This window comes from Nicotiana tabacum, chromosome 8 (assembly GCF_000715075.1).
Source record: "Nicotiana tabacum cultivar K326 chromosome 8, ASM71507v2, whole genome shotgun sequence".
NCBI lineage: Eukaryota > Viridiplantae > Streptophyta > Magnoliopsida > Solanales > Solanaceae > Nicotiana > Nicotiana tabacum.
The window spans coordinates 16,845,898-16,860,051 of record NC_134087.1 but is presented as its reverse complement, the minus strand read 5'-3'; the positions used below and the strand labels follow the sequence as shown (position 1 = coordinate 16,860,051).

Below are 14,154 nucleotides of genomic sequence, written 5' to 3'. Positions count from 1 at the left end.
TTATTGGTTCACAAAAGTTCACATGGTTGAGACCATGTTGATATTACAATGTCCCATTTGGACCATATTAAAATATTAGCCATAAAAATATGGTCTTAATTCCTGTTTTGAGCAGTGGTATTTGCAACATAAGAAAAGGGTAACACGAATCAAAAGTTCAAAACTGTAACATTAAGATTATTAACTATATAGTATAACGAGAAAGGAACCAGAAAAGAAAACTGCATGTAGGAAATGAAAACTTGAAAATCCTTTAGACCTTTAATTTGCTTGATTTTCCAATATTCTATACATACATTATATATATATATATATAATTAGTTCTTTTCACAAGAGCATCTAACTATAAAGAGTAAAGAATATCAAACAAGACAATGTGGAGATGATGGCCAAAAATTCAAGAATTGTGTAGCTCAGTTATTCTTTGGAGGGTGTGTTCTTGGCATGTGATAATCAGCACTGAATGCTGTGAAACTTCCTCTATTGACCTTCACATTATCAGAATGGCTATTTTTGCCATTTAATTTACTTTGAATTCTCAGCTTTCCTTGCCCTCTATTTGGCATGATACCTTCAATTTTCTTCGTACTTTGCCTCATATTCCTTTGCTCCACCATTCTTTTTCTTCCTCCAATTCTGCCACTGGCAACTTGAATAGTTGCTGGAGTTACACCATGAAAATCTTCCTGGAATTTCAAGAACGTACCCCTTCAGTTAATTTTTAAAACTCTCATCATTGGAAAAAATTAGGCTTCACACAGTGGCGGAGCCAAGATTACTATTAAGGGGGTCAAAATAAACTCATGAAGAAATCAACAGGTGTTAGTATGTACTAGTATATATACATATTAAAAAAAATTACCTCGAATAATGAACTATTTATGATGAGTTTAACTTATATATACATGTAAAAAGAAGTTTTATACTATATAAGGTCATGCCACAAAAATTAACTATAAATAAATGTTCATAATAAGTGGAACAAATGATATGAAAAATAAGGCAGACAACCTGCTTAACTGGTTAAATTACACTAATATCTGTAATACGAGGATTTATTATGAATTGACAAGTTTTACGCGGACGTGAAACTACACTAATAGTATAGCAATTCTTACATTATCAATGCATATAAGTTAAACTCAATTCTTACCTTCTCCACATTAAGGTGGCTCCTTCTTGTCTTAGCAATACCATTTCCAGCTTCATCGACCACAAAATTTTGTTTAACTGCAGAAAGGCGTAAATAGACAACTAATGAGATTTCAGTAGAAAGGAACTTTCTAACTTAAGAAAAATTATATTATATACACATATTAAAGGGGAAAAAGAAAAGATCAGTACTAATATACCTTTGTCAGTATGAGCAATAGTATCGTTTATGAATAGCAAAATGAAAAGCAGAACAAGCATAAAGCTACTAAAACTTAAGGACAACATTTTATTTTACTAGGGGTATGTTTGTCTATCACTCTTCAACAAAGGAGAGGAAATTAATGGAACAAAAACAGGAGATTTATAGAAAGTCCAGAGTCTAAAACCAAGTCAAAGCCTTGGGTTATGAACTGCTAACTTTTTGTTGATAAAAAATGGTTTAGGGTACAAGAAGCACCTGGGGAAAATCAAAGCCTGATTGTATAGAAAGAGGACAATAGTAAAAGTAACATTTAAAAAATGAAAAATGATTTTGTTAGAATATAAACTAGACTCTTCATAAAGTATTACTAGTATAAGGCACAAAAAGGATGAAAAATGGAGAAAAATATAAATTAAACTACTACACTAAACATATATAGAAAACATTAGTCTTACATAACATATTGTAAGACGTTTTTGGTAGGTGCTAAGAAACAATTTTAGACTTACAACTACTAAATGCTTTCAACACACTATAGTGTAAAAGAAGAATTAAACCAAATAGCCGTTCACCTAATTTATTAAATTAAAAATAACTGGTGGATGCATAACATATATATAATTTATGTATAATATATGTATAACTTTGTGCAATCAATGTATTATCTATATATACGGACCAAAAAAGTAAATAGTGAAGCTCGCCGGCTATTTGCATAACAATCCCAATATAAAAGTCACACCTTGATAATACAAAAGAAGGATTTTTACCTTCCTATACCATATATGAAATCTTATTACCCTTAATGTTTAAGGTTTGATTTAATTACAAACTCGTATACCAAATTACCAATTCTATACCATACTTAATTAAGGGTCTAATTAATGGGCAATTTTTACTCCTTAATTAAAGATATCCATATATCCCACGTTTCTCTCTCCCCTTAATTCCTAAGATCCGACCATATTCGTTTTCCCCCTCCCATTTCTTTCTCTTCTCCATTCCTTCTTCTTCTCAAAAAATACAGAGATGAGACCCATTGAGTATATCATCTTCATCGTGGTAGATGTTTTCCGCCATCTACCAGATTTGTAGTATATTGTCTTCAGCAACACTAGCGACGACCCAGTCTTCACATGGGTTCCATGAGAAGTCAGAAATTTTACTTGTATGGCCACCATGAATAAAGAGCAACTCTGGTGGCCCATCTTCTGCTGTTTTGTTCTTCATCAATCCTGGAAAAATTGATTTGTAGTTTATTTGTAAAAATTTTGTAGATAAAGAGAAAATTTTGTAGTCAACATTTTTTTCAACATAGATTGTAGTGTAATTGTACTATAAATGTAGTAATTTTGTAGATACCCTTCAAAACAATACTGTTTTATACATACATAAACTGATTTGTAGTTTCTTTGTAGATTTTTTGTAGATTAGGAGAAAATTTTGTAGTCAATATTTTTTTTCAATATAGATTGCAGTTTAATTGTAGTATAAATATAGTAATTTGTAGATACCATTAAAACAATATTGCTTTATACATACTTAAACTGATTTGTAGTTTATTTGTAGATTTTTTGTAGAAATTTTGTTGACCCAAGCGCATCAGCTCACTCCCGTCAAGAACAAGAGCTCCTCCCTTCGAATAGTTGACGAAAACAGAGCCTTGCATATTTAAATATGCTCAGTCATTCCTAAAGAAAAAAGAGGAGAACCAAATCAAAAAGACTCTGAGCTTTAGAAAGGGAAGACTGGTATATACTTAGAGAAACAGAAATACGTGAAAAATAAGGAAAGAGAAGCCTCTAGAAAAAGGAGGAAACAAATCTAATGTGAATATGAAAAAATATTTAGTCCCAAATTTTTAGGCGCCTAATTTGGAAGGAATAAGCTATTCAAATTTTTATCTCAGATTTGTAGGCTCCTAATTTGGAAGGAATCAACTCTTAATATTTGGTATTTAATGAATGATATAAATTTTGTAGGAAAAATATAAACATGGCCGGTAATAATGGAAATATGCACATTTTTAGTAATAAGGTTTCATATATGGTATAGATAGGAAAAAATCCCTACAAAAGATCATGCACCTAAGATAACTAAAATGAAAAATGAGATTAATTATCACTAAAATATTTAACTTTATAAAAGTCACACCTTGATAGTACATGCAAACCAAGTTTTTGTTTTCTATTTGGTGTTACGTTTAACTTTTATATAATGACAGTGTCAATAAATTCTATTATATTGTTTATATGTATAATTAAATAAAATCTTTATTCCCTCCGATCCGCTTTAATTTATTTTTTAGCCTTTTATTAATGGTTCATAGTATTTGATTTTTCAAATATCAACAAGAAATTAACTTCTTTTTTCAAAGTTGTCCTTAGAGTAAAGAGTCTTGGAGTGTCTGTGTAACGACCCGAATTTTCGTTCTAGGAATTAGCATTTTTGTTCAACGGCTTAAGACCTTGAGAAGCTTCGTAATATGTATCACGAACCACATGTATGGTCGAGTTTGGTTTTCGTAAGATTCGGAGTTAAATTTAAAGAAAAAAAAACTTATTTTGAAGCTCAAATAGAAAGAGTTGACCGGAGAGTTGACTTTTAAGTAAACGACCCCGAAATGGAATGTTAATGATGTCAATAGCTTCGTATGGTGATTTCGGACTTAGACGTGTGTCCGAATTTTGATTTGGAAGTCCACATGACAATTTGGCGCATTTTGGCGAAATAAGAAAGTTGACGTGTTTTAATTATATTATTTTATATGTGGAAGAGGTCTATTACCATTATGAATACCAATTGGATATGATAGCAAATGTACAAGGCGTACTATAAGATATATGGGGTCTAAGGAAAGTTCTAAGTCTAAGACAATTGGAAAATTACATAATATACAAAATTTGCAAATAAGTACGCACAAGACCTCAATTTGTACGAGCATATCTACGTGGATATAACGAGTTGTGTGATTCACAACCTATCAAATTAAAGTACTTTGAGTCTGGTTTCCATAGAATCAAACCGTTCATCATTTGGAGGTGTACACAGAAAGTTATGACCATTTACTAGACATGTGTCATATGCGCGCCCAGGTGCGCGGTCAGATGCGTGACCGCGCATATTCGAAATGTTTCTGCCTGTGAGCGCAGCCAGATGCGCGACCGTGCTAGTAAAACTCGCTATAATACCCCTGGACAGTGTATAAACTGAAGGGGTCCGAAATTCTTCCATTTTTGGTCATTCAAACTCGGATTTGGGCGATTCCAAAGGGGGTTTTCACCATTTCGACTTGGGTAAGTGTTCTATATCCGGAAGTGATTACATTTCATGAATCTATATCAATATTCATCGTTTATTTCGGATTTGAATGAAAGAAATTGAAGTTTTTGTAAAACTTTCCAAAAATAAAAATTTAGGATTTGAAGGTCCATTTGATATCGAGATTCGATAATTTTTGTATGGTTGAACTCGTATCGAAATGGATTGTCGGATTTTATGAGTTTCGTCGGATTCCGAGATATGGACCCCACGGGCAATTTTGAGCTAAATTTTGGATTTTTAATTTGGAAAATGTGTAAATTCATATGGAATTAATTCGTACGATTTATATTGAGTATATTAAATTATTATGACTAGATTTGAAGCTTCCGACGAATTCGTGAGGCAAAGGCTTGTTGGAATTTTGAATTGGTTGCAAAGCGAGGTAAGTGTTTGGTCTAACCTTAGCTTGAGGGATTAGGAGTTGTGTCCTATTTGCTATATGTTGTTTGTTGAGTACGACGTATAGGCATGGTGACGAATATCTATACGTTGGTGTCAAACATGCCCGTGAGTCTTATACTTTGATTAATGTGACTCTGTCTCGTATTGTTCATGCTCTATATGATAATTTCTATTGAGAAATATGACTTGTGGAAGTATTATTGAATTGTTGAACATTGTAGAGCATTGGCTCTAGTTAAGAATAGAATTGTTGAACCTTGTAGAGCATTGGCTCAAGTTGAGAATTGAATTGTTGAACATTGTAGAGCATTGGCTCAAGTTGAGAATTGAATTGTTGAACATTGTAAAGCATTGGCTCAAGTTGAGAATTGAATTGTTGAACATTGTAGAGCATTGGCTCAAGTTGAGAATTGAATTGTTGAACATTATAGAGCATTGGCTCAAATTGTGAATCAAGTTGTGAAGTAAATGTGAAAAAGAAAAGAGGTTGATGATATTATCTCCCTTGCTGGGATGTTGTTGCTTTGATATTCTCTCCCTTGCCGGGACGTTATTATTCATGATATTGTTTCCCTTGCCGGGGTTTATTGTGATATTTTTGATTTTCCCTTGCCCAAATTACTTTGTGATTGTTGCTTGGGTGAGGAAGAATGATAAAGCACGAAGGGTGATGCCGTGCAGTTTATATTGATTCTTATGGTGAGGAAGAGTGTAAAGTACGAAAGGTGATGTCGTGCATTTGTCCTTGATTTTCCTGATTCTTGTTGATAATTGAATTATGGTTTTCCTTATATTCCTTTATTGGTTTCCTGTTAATACCTGATATTATTGACTTCCTTGCCTGGATTGCTTTGTGAATGTTGCTTGGGTGAGAAAGAGTGTAAAGTACGAAGGGTGATGCCGTGTATGGTAAGGAAGAGTGTAAAGTACGAAGGGTGATGCCGTGCATTTGTCCTTGATATCCTGATTCTTGTTGATAATTGATTATGGTTTTCCTTATATTCCTTTATTGGTTTCATGTTAATACCTGATATTATTGACTTCCTTGCCCGGATTGCTTTGTGAATGTTGCTTGGGCGAGGAAGAGTGTAAAGCATGAAAGGTGATGTCGTGCATGGTGAGGAAGAGTGTAAAGTACGAAGGGTGATGCCGTGCATGGTGAGAACGAAAGTAAAATCACGAAGGGTGATGCTGTGCACTTTCTATTTGTTGTGTTTAATTCAATTAGTTTCTCAATTATATCCTCTTAAACCATTTGAGGTTGTACTTTACTTAAAAAGGAATTTCTACTATGTTTTGATTTATTGATTTCTCGTATTAAAGGTAATGATTCATTCGATATTGTACTTTAATTGAAAAGGGTATTTTCTTTATCAAATGATTTCTAAAAATAACTTCATCATTTCTTGTTGATTTCCTAATTGAGTTGGAAGTTGTACTCTACTTTATGTTAAGTGAATGAGGCTCCTTGAACGTTCTTAATTGTATTGGATTATGGAACCTATGAACTGAGTAACATGAGAATATTGTTGTGCAATGTGAGACAGAAATTGGTGGGCACAAGGTGTCGGGGAAAATATTATGGTTTTATTTAATGGCACGTGAGTTGTCCGTGTGGTTGTGTTATAAATCTGAGCACGAGGTGCCGTAAAATTTTGAAAGTGGGCTGAGATCTATATTATTTATGATTATGAAATGAGGCGTCACAAGGTGACCTTTACTCGAAAGAATTATATTCGAAAGGTGCTTATTTGAAAGCTATTTATTTGAAGGAAATATATATATATTTATTGAAAAGAATATTATCTTAGAGATTATTACTTGAAGGATTTATAGGCCAAAAGATTTATATTTGAAGGATTTGATTAATTGATTACACCTGTATTTATTATTTGTTGAAAAACATTTGTGTTGTTCTTGTTGCCTGCTATTTATATCACTGGTTGATCATTTTTGCCATCATTGTTATCTGCTTCCTATTATTTTGTACGCTATCTTGCACAGTTTATTTGATAGTCTGGTGCTAGCCTCGTCACTAATTCGCCGAGGTTAGGCTAGACATTTACCAGCACATGGGGTCGGTTGTGCTGATACTATACTTATGTACATTTTGTGTACAGATCCAGGTATTTGATTGATAGTAGCTATTCGTTGCGGTGAAGACTCAAGGTAAACCTGCTGCAGCGTTCGCAGTCCTCAGAGTCACCTTCAATTGTACTTATTTTCATTTGTTCCCTTTGTTTCGAAGCAGTGATGTATTTATTTTGTATAACTACTCCTAGAAAGGCTTGTGACTTGTACTACCGGTTTTGGGAATTGTATTTTGTTCAGAGTAATTTAATTTGAAGTTAGTAAATACCCATATTATTACAGTAAATGTTAGGCTTACCTAGTTTAGAGACTAGGTGTCATCACGACTTCTTTGGAGGGATTTTTGGGTCATGACACTTATGCAATAGTCCAATGAACAAATTAAAGAGATAGTAAGAGTTAATATGGTCAAATTCATTGTTTATTAATACGTATTAAAAGGTGATCGTAAATTCCTTGCGAAAACAACGAAAAATCAATTAATGTGGACGGAATAGAGTAATTAATTTCATTTATCAAGCATTGTCCTTCCTTTTCAATTACGAGTATTTGATGAAAGAATACATAGTTAAATCGGTCTCATTTTAGTACTATTAATAAAGAGAAGAGGAGTTTTGTCAAAGCCAAAAGAATGTCGTTTAGTATGAAATTAAGTGATCCACCAGTTTATATTTTACAAAAAAAAAAAAAAAACAAAGTATAGTGATTAACAGACAGAATTTTGAAGGGAGTCAGTCAGGGTGAAAATCAAAACATTGGAGAATTAAGGAGAAGAACATGGGCAAGTGGTAAACTGTCTTGAATCACTCAATCTATATATCATCTCGATAATACGATGAAAATAATAAATATCATGCTTGATAATATAACCCTTTGTAACTTTACAGTTAGGTTTTTAACAAGCAAGTCCACAACACGAGGGAACGGTCTCCCATTAATTTTTTATTTATCAGTGGCTGCTCCTTGTTCACCTTTGCTGTAAACAAGTACGTTTGAGTTTAAGTTATATGTACCGTTATTATAAAAATATTTTTATATTATTGTGTTATTCAAAGCATATTGACACATGTTTTCTTAAAATATGAAATTTATAATTTTAAAAATAAGATAAGTTATAGGTAAATTTTTTTTATACATAACGATGTAGTACAAGTTTTTCACCCTACGCGATTTCTTAAGCTTTAATTTTAATCTCAAGCCTCTCTTTTTTGAGTGTAAACATGCAGTCATTGAAAAACTAATTACTAAAGCCAAGTTTGACTCGAGGAGGGAAAAGAAATAGAAGTTGAAACGCAGCTAATTATTCCATCTTGAAATGGTTTACTAACCGCATATAATTTGATTATTTTATTTTTTTTAAAAAGAAATAAAATGTCAAACAGTTGCGAAGAAATTTTATGGCGTTTCTAAAATTTGATTGAAAATTTTTATCTCCCAAAAAATCTTTACACTTTTTGAAAACACTGAAATTCTTTTTTACCTAGCGTAATTGAACACAAGTTTTTCGTTCTTTAATGAAAACTAAAATTGTTTGACAAAAATTCGAAATGATATTTTTTTACTAGAAAATGACTGGTGAATAATTTTGAAGCTTAAATTAATTATTGGCGATCACTATGAAATTGAAATGTGCCAAAAGGAGAGTCAGAACTTACAGCTGAAATTACTTTTACCTAGGATGATGGAGTCTTGAAATTAGTCGAATTAAATGTGGTCTGTGGACTATGCCCTAAAGAACGTACATTAAATAACACGGACAAAAGTTTCGAGATTAAAGTGTGAACTTCTCTCCTTGTCGGGAGAGGTCCAAAGTCTTAAACGTCGAAAGACAACAAATATGAATTAAATGATTCCATCCGTCTCATACTGTGTTTATCTTTTATATGCCCTTTAAGAAATATTAAATAGAAAAATGATTGGACTATTCTTTCCTTATTTATGTTTTAAGATATAATCTCTCTTCATTAAATATTTATTTTATTTATGTGTTATCTTAATGTTCAAGAAAAATTATTACTATGGGTAAAAAAGAAAAAAAAATAATCAATTTTGTCTTAACTTCTAAAATGACAAATAATTTGAGACAATTATTTTTAATAATCACGATAATTAATATGAGACGAGGGAGTACATTTTACTATTAAACTCATTTAGTGGTCTCATTGATTCCTAGCTCAAATGAAGAAGAAACACAAAGATTACCTAGTATTTTCAAACATAATGAACTAATAAAGTTAGATGGAAATAATAATACCTAGTATTTTCATATTTTCCTTAATAATAATTGTTCCTGAAGATGAAAATAGCACATAAATAAAATAAATATTCAATGAAAAGAGATTATATCCCGAGACATTAATAAAGTTAAAATAGTCCAAAATCCCTTCTAATTAATGTATTCTTAAGGATGTGTAAAAGAGAAACACGGCAAATAATTTGAAACGGAAATTGTGTATTTAGCTCAAATAAAGAGAAAAATGCAAAGATTACCTAGTATTTTCAAACTTAGTGAACTTACTTTGTATATTTAGCTCAACTAAAAGAACAAAGCAAATTGGTTGTCTAAGAAGTAAGAATAGAGATGTAACCTAAATATAATTTGCTGTGCACCTCTGGAATTGTATCTTCGACTGTACGGAAAATGAAGCAACTGATGTTTTTGGGATTCTACATGGGATGTCTTGCAATTTTGAGTCTTGGCCCTGGCAATTCGGTAATTTTGTTGGTATTTCAATTTCTGGGATTTTGAAAAAGAGAACAGTTGTTTGCCTTTTTCTAAACATAGCCACATGAAAGCTAGAAAATTCTAATTAAAAAAAAAGGTCAATCGTTTTACTTGGGCTGTAATTTTTTATTCCGGCGGTATTTCAATCAGTTTGTGTACAGCTCAATTATTCTACCAAATACATTTTACACGTTATCTTCCACCAATACAATTATTAAATAATTCTGCCTATCAAAATTCAGGCAGACGAAAAAAAACCATTACATGCATTCGCCAGCGTTAAATTTCGTTCCATTGCGTTCTAATCAAGATCACAATGAGAAAAAAGAAGAAAAAAATAAATAAAAAGGGGGTCGCAAATGTACTAATACATTAGCACAAAATTGAGTAGTTTAGCGCGTCTTGATCCTTGCCAATTAAACCATTTGATAAACTGAAGGCTAGATATTGAAGCATGAAGTTTGAAGCTTATGTCAATTAGGGGTGTCAAATGGGCGGGTCAAAATAGGTTGAGTCAATAATTGGGCGGGTCAAATGACCCGTCCAAAAGTTACTTGGGCTAAGATGAGTTGGGTCAAAATGGGTTAAAATTCGGGTCATAACCCAACCCGCCCAACTCTTATTAAACTTTAATTAATATATGTTATTTTCTTATAAATTGTATAATTACTAAATAAGGATTTTTTGCTTTTGTTATGGTCATATTTAAAATATTAAACAAAAAATAAAATTATTTCTCAGATATTTTGACAAACTTACTCATGGATCAATTTGAGGTAAAAATTAGTCCAACTATAATTGGATTGAGATGGGTTGAGTCAAGATGGGCTAAGTTCAATAAATGGGCGGGTCAACAACCAACCCAACCTTGGACGGGTTGGACGGGTCATTTGGGCTTGGGCCAAATTTGACAGCCCTAATGTCAATAAACCTTTTAAATGATTATAACAAATGTTAAGAGCTTTCTAAAGAAATAGTTTCTTAACCGCAATAGCAACGCTTGGGATGATTTTATGCACGGCCTATTCCCTTTAACATTGTGCGGTTCTGGGGAAATTAATGTGTATTGTGTGGATCCTGTCACTGTAATTCGACTAAAACAGACAATAACATAACTTATACTAGATAATGGATCTAAAGCTAGCTGCGGACTGCGGTTTATGTAAACTTACAATTTATACTATCACATAATCGGGCGAGGTAATCAGGCAAGACATGACACGATTTCCGAGGACATGACCCCAGATAGGAAGGTGTAGAGATCGAGCATTAGGGTTGTAGGTTAGGGGATAGTTCAGTGTTTTTCCTTGTCCAAGCTAGTCTGATAGTGTTTTGTCTAAGACTGCTAGCGGTTGATGTTGTTGTTACTAATACTTTCTACGGTATAGGTTTTACTTAATATACTCAGCAACCTTCCAACTGTAATCATAAATAAAATGATTGTTAAAATAATTATGCTATTTATGCAATCCACAAGGATAAAATGAAATTCTTTGAAAGTTTAATATTCATATCCACAAGATTGTACGGATTAAAAGGATTGCCCAATAAAAGGAAAGAAATTCTAAGATAAGTAATTTTTCTTTGAAGGTTGCTTCCTCTTAGCATGAGTTTCACTTGTAGAATTTGACTTGCTACTGTTTCCATCATTAAAATTAGCAGGGTCTACATAGGACTGGTAACCAGGAAACCTGAGGCGAAATCGAAAAAATAAAAAATAAAAAAGACAGCAAAAATAGCTAATGAGGCAACAAAAGATATGCCAGATTAGAACATGCAATATTTTCACACATATTACCTGCTCACTTTTGTGGTTTCTCCATCTTTAGTCATTTTTACATCAAATATGTTTCCTGCAAACAATTATCAGTGAACTCAATCATGTCTGAAGCTTTTTGGGAAGAAAATGGTAGGGCTGAATTCTAAACAATTCTTAGATTATAAGTGCCAAACTGAAATTGATCTAAAATAAAAGAAATACCACGACAAAGATAAAAATTTCCTTTTGTTGTGCATGTCGAAAAACAAAAAGCAAGACAAAAGAGGTAGCAGACTCACCAAAAAGATCATCCCTGTTGGAAAAGTTTATGACTTAAGCAATATGTGCTGGTTCTCAATCAAAAAAAATTTACTATACAGGCCGTAAGTCCGAGGAAGTTAATCCTATAGCGATTAATTTACTACTGCTGCAACGGAATAAACTTTTCTTTAGCTGAAGGTCTATCGGAAACAGCTTCTCCGCCCGTCCAGGTAGGGATAAGGCTGCGTACATCCTGCCCTCTTCAGACCCCACTTGTGAGAATACACTGGGTTGTTGTTGTTGTCGCAAGGGGATAAACAGATCCAAAGTAAAGTACCAAACTACAGTATTGAATATGCACTTCCTAATGACAATAAATGACCCTGATCCTTCACTGTATTGTCTTTATATTTTTTGAGAAAGGATGTCTTAAATAGTTTTCTTGACAAAATAAATCTACAGTAGCATCTCTTTTTAGGGAGAAAGAGTAGAAAAAGTAGACACAAAGGTAAAACACTAAAACAAGAATAAATATATGAAGGTACTCAATTTAGGTACAGGAAGAGAGGTAAAACTAATGGACGCTATTCTGACCCCTAAAACACATAATTGAGACGTGGATAAGAGCATCCGCCACAAGTGAGCAAATGCAGTTCACACTAACCACAGTGCGTATTGACATACAAATGCAATTATTAAACCCCAGCGTGAATCAATAAAAAACTGAACCCTTCTGGTCTAATACTGATAACCAAGATGCATCGTGTGTCTAAGGAGTGTTTACCTCCAAAGATATTCTTGTCTGAGAAGTACTTGGACATCAAATATCTCCTGCACTCAACTTCGTACCTCTTGAACTTCTCAATCTGTTGCTGCTCCATATGGCTACATGATGAGACAAAGAAAGTTGGGACCTTGAGAGTTACATTTAACATGTAGATGACTTACACTGGAACAAATTGAAATGAGTGCTATAGCAGGATATTGAAGGCTCGTAACATAATAGGAAACTGACAGAGAGGTTAATGCATTCCAAAAGTTTATTTTTGCAGGGAAGATAAGTATCAATTTTACATAATCTCGTGCCGCACGGAAGCAAATTGGAATGATGAAAGGGAATTAATCAATGTCTATTCAAATACATGCTGTCACACGCTTCTCTAATGCAACTAGTAGCCAAATGAGCAATACCTATTGATCCTTCGTTTTGGGAAAGTATTAGAACCTTAGCTTATTTTTAAGATTGCATCTTTTGTCAACATTCTTATTAGTTACCACCAATCCAACCCACCGGAAGAAGGAGATGAATTGGTGCCATATTTTATATGTTAAGCTCCAGATATATTAGAACAATTGCAAAGAGGCCTTTATTATATGTGATAAAATTTTACATCATAAAGCTTCAACTTGAACAACCAGGCAAAAATCTAAAGGGAATAGGCACAAATGGATAAAATACATGTAAACCTACACAGGATAATCCATAATCACAAATGTAGCAGCAAAAGGATAGAGGGAAAAGAAATAAAAGAGAACAGGATATCCATTCAACCAGACAGGTAAAATTTCATGCACGCATTCAATAGACAAAAAAGGACTTTATTGAAAGATGGCGTTAACCTAGGTACCTTGCAAGACTGCGGCGACGCTAACACAGAAGTGAAACCTACTGTCTTAGCTCTCTATCCTTATATATATGCGCGGGGACAATTTAGCAAGTCAGATTATATTAGTAAATTCCAACCTATAGAAATAAATAAATTAGCAGATAATATCCATGTTTGAGCATTTGGAACAGGCATTTTCTAGTGAATTTTGACTACTGGAGCTAGCTTAGAAGTTCAGACTTTCCAAATGTGGCCCAAACAAAAAATCCCTTCTTACTGGGCCCACCAAGAGCCCAGTCCAATGAAACTGAAACTCTGGGCTACCACAGCATAGCCTGGACCAGCACACCACAACACCTACATGATTGAGCTTGTGCACAAAGGAGGAGAGCCAAAGAAACCGATTGTATCGACTATAAATGATGAAATACACACTTCATAAAGTAAAGAAGTATGCAGCTGTCAGCATAGAGAAGATAAATTCATTTTATTATTTATAGGACCGAGAAAATCAAACTAGGGATGATGAAACACAAACACCTGCAGGATGATACAAATTAATGGCTACTTAACAAGTTTTAAATATTGTTATACAAAAGAGTGTTTACCAGAAGATAGGATAACTTAT

General features: G+C 33.2%; 1 protein-coding gene across 1 annotated transcript; it reads right to left on the bottom strand.

Moving 5' to 3' along the window:
* Positions 1 to 351: 351 nt before the first annotated feature.
* On the bottom strand, positions 352 to 1,475 carry LOC142163540 (uncharacterized). The gene is made up of 3 exons (XM_075220843.1): positions 1,353 to 1,475; positions 1,154 to 1,230; positions 352 to 686 (listed from the first exon to the last, which is right to left on the bottom strand). Exons 1-3 carry the CDS (start codon positions 1,438 to 1,440, stop codon positions 414 to 416), a joined length of 438 nt encoding a protein of 145 aa, XP_075076944.1. The 5' UTR covers positions 1,441 to 1,475; the 3' UTR covers positions 352 to 413.
* Between the last annotated feature and the right edge of the window lie 12,679 nt (positions 1,476 to 14,154).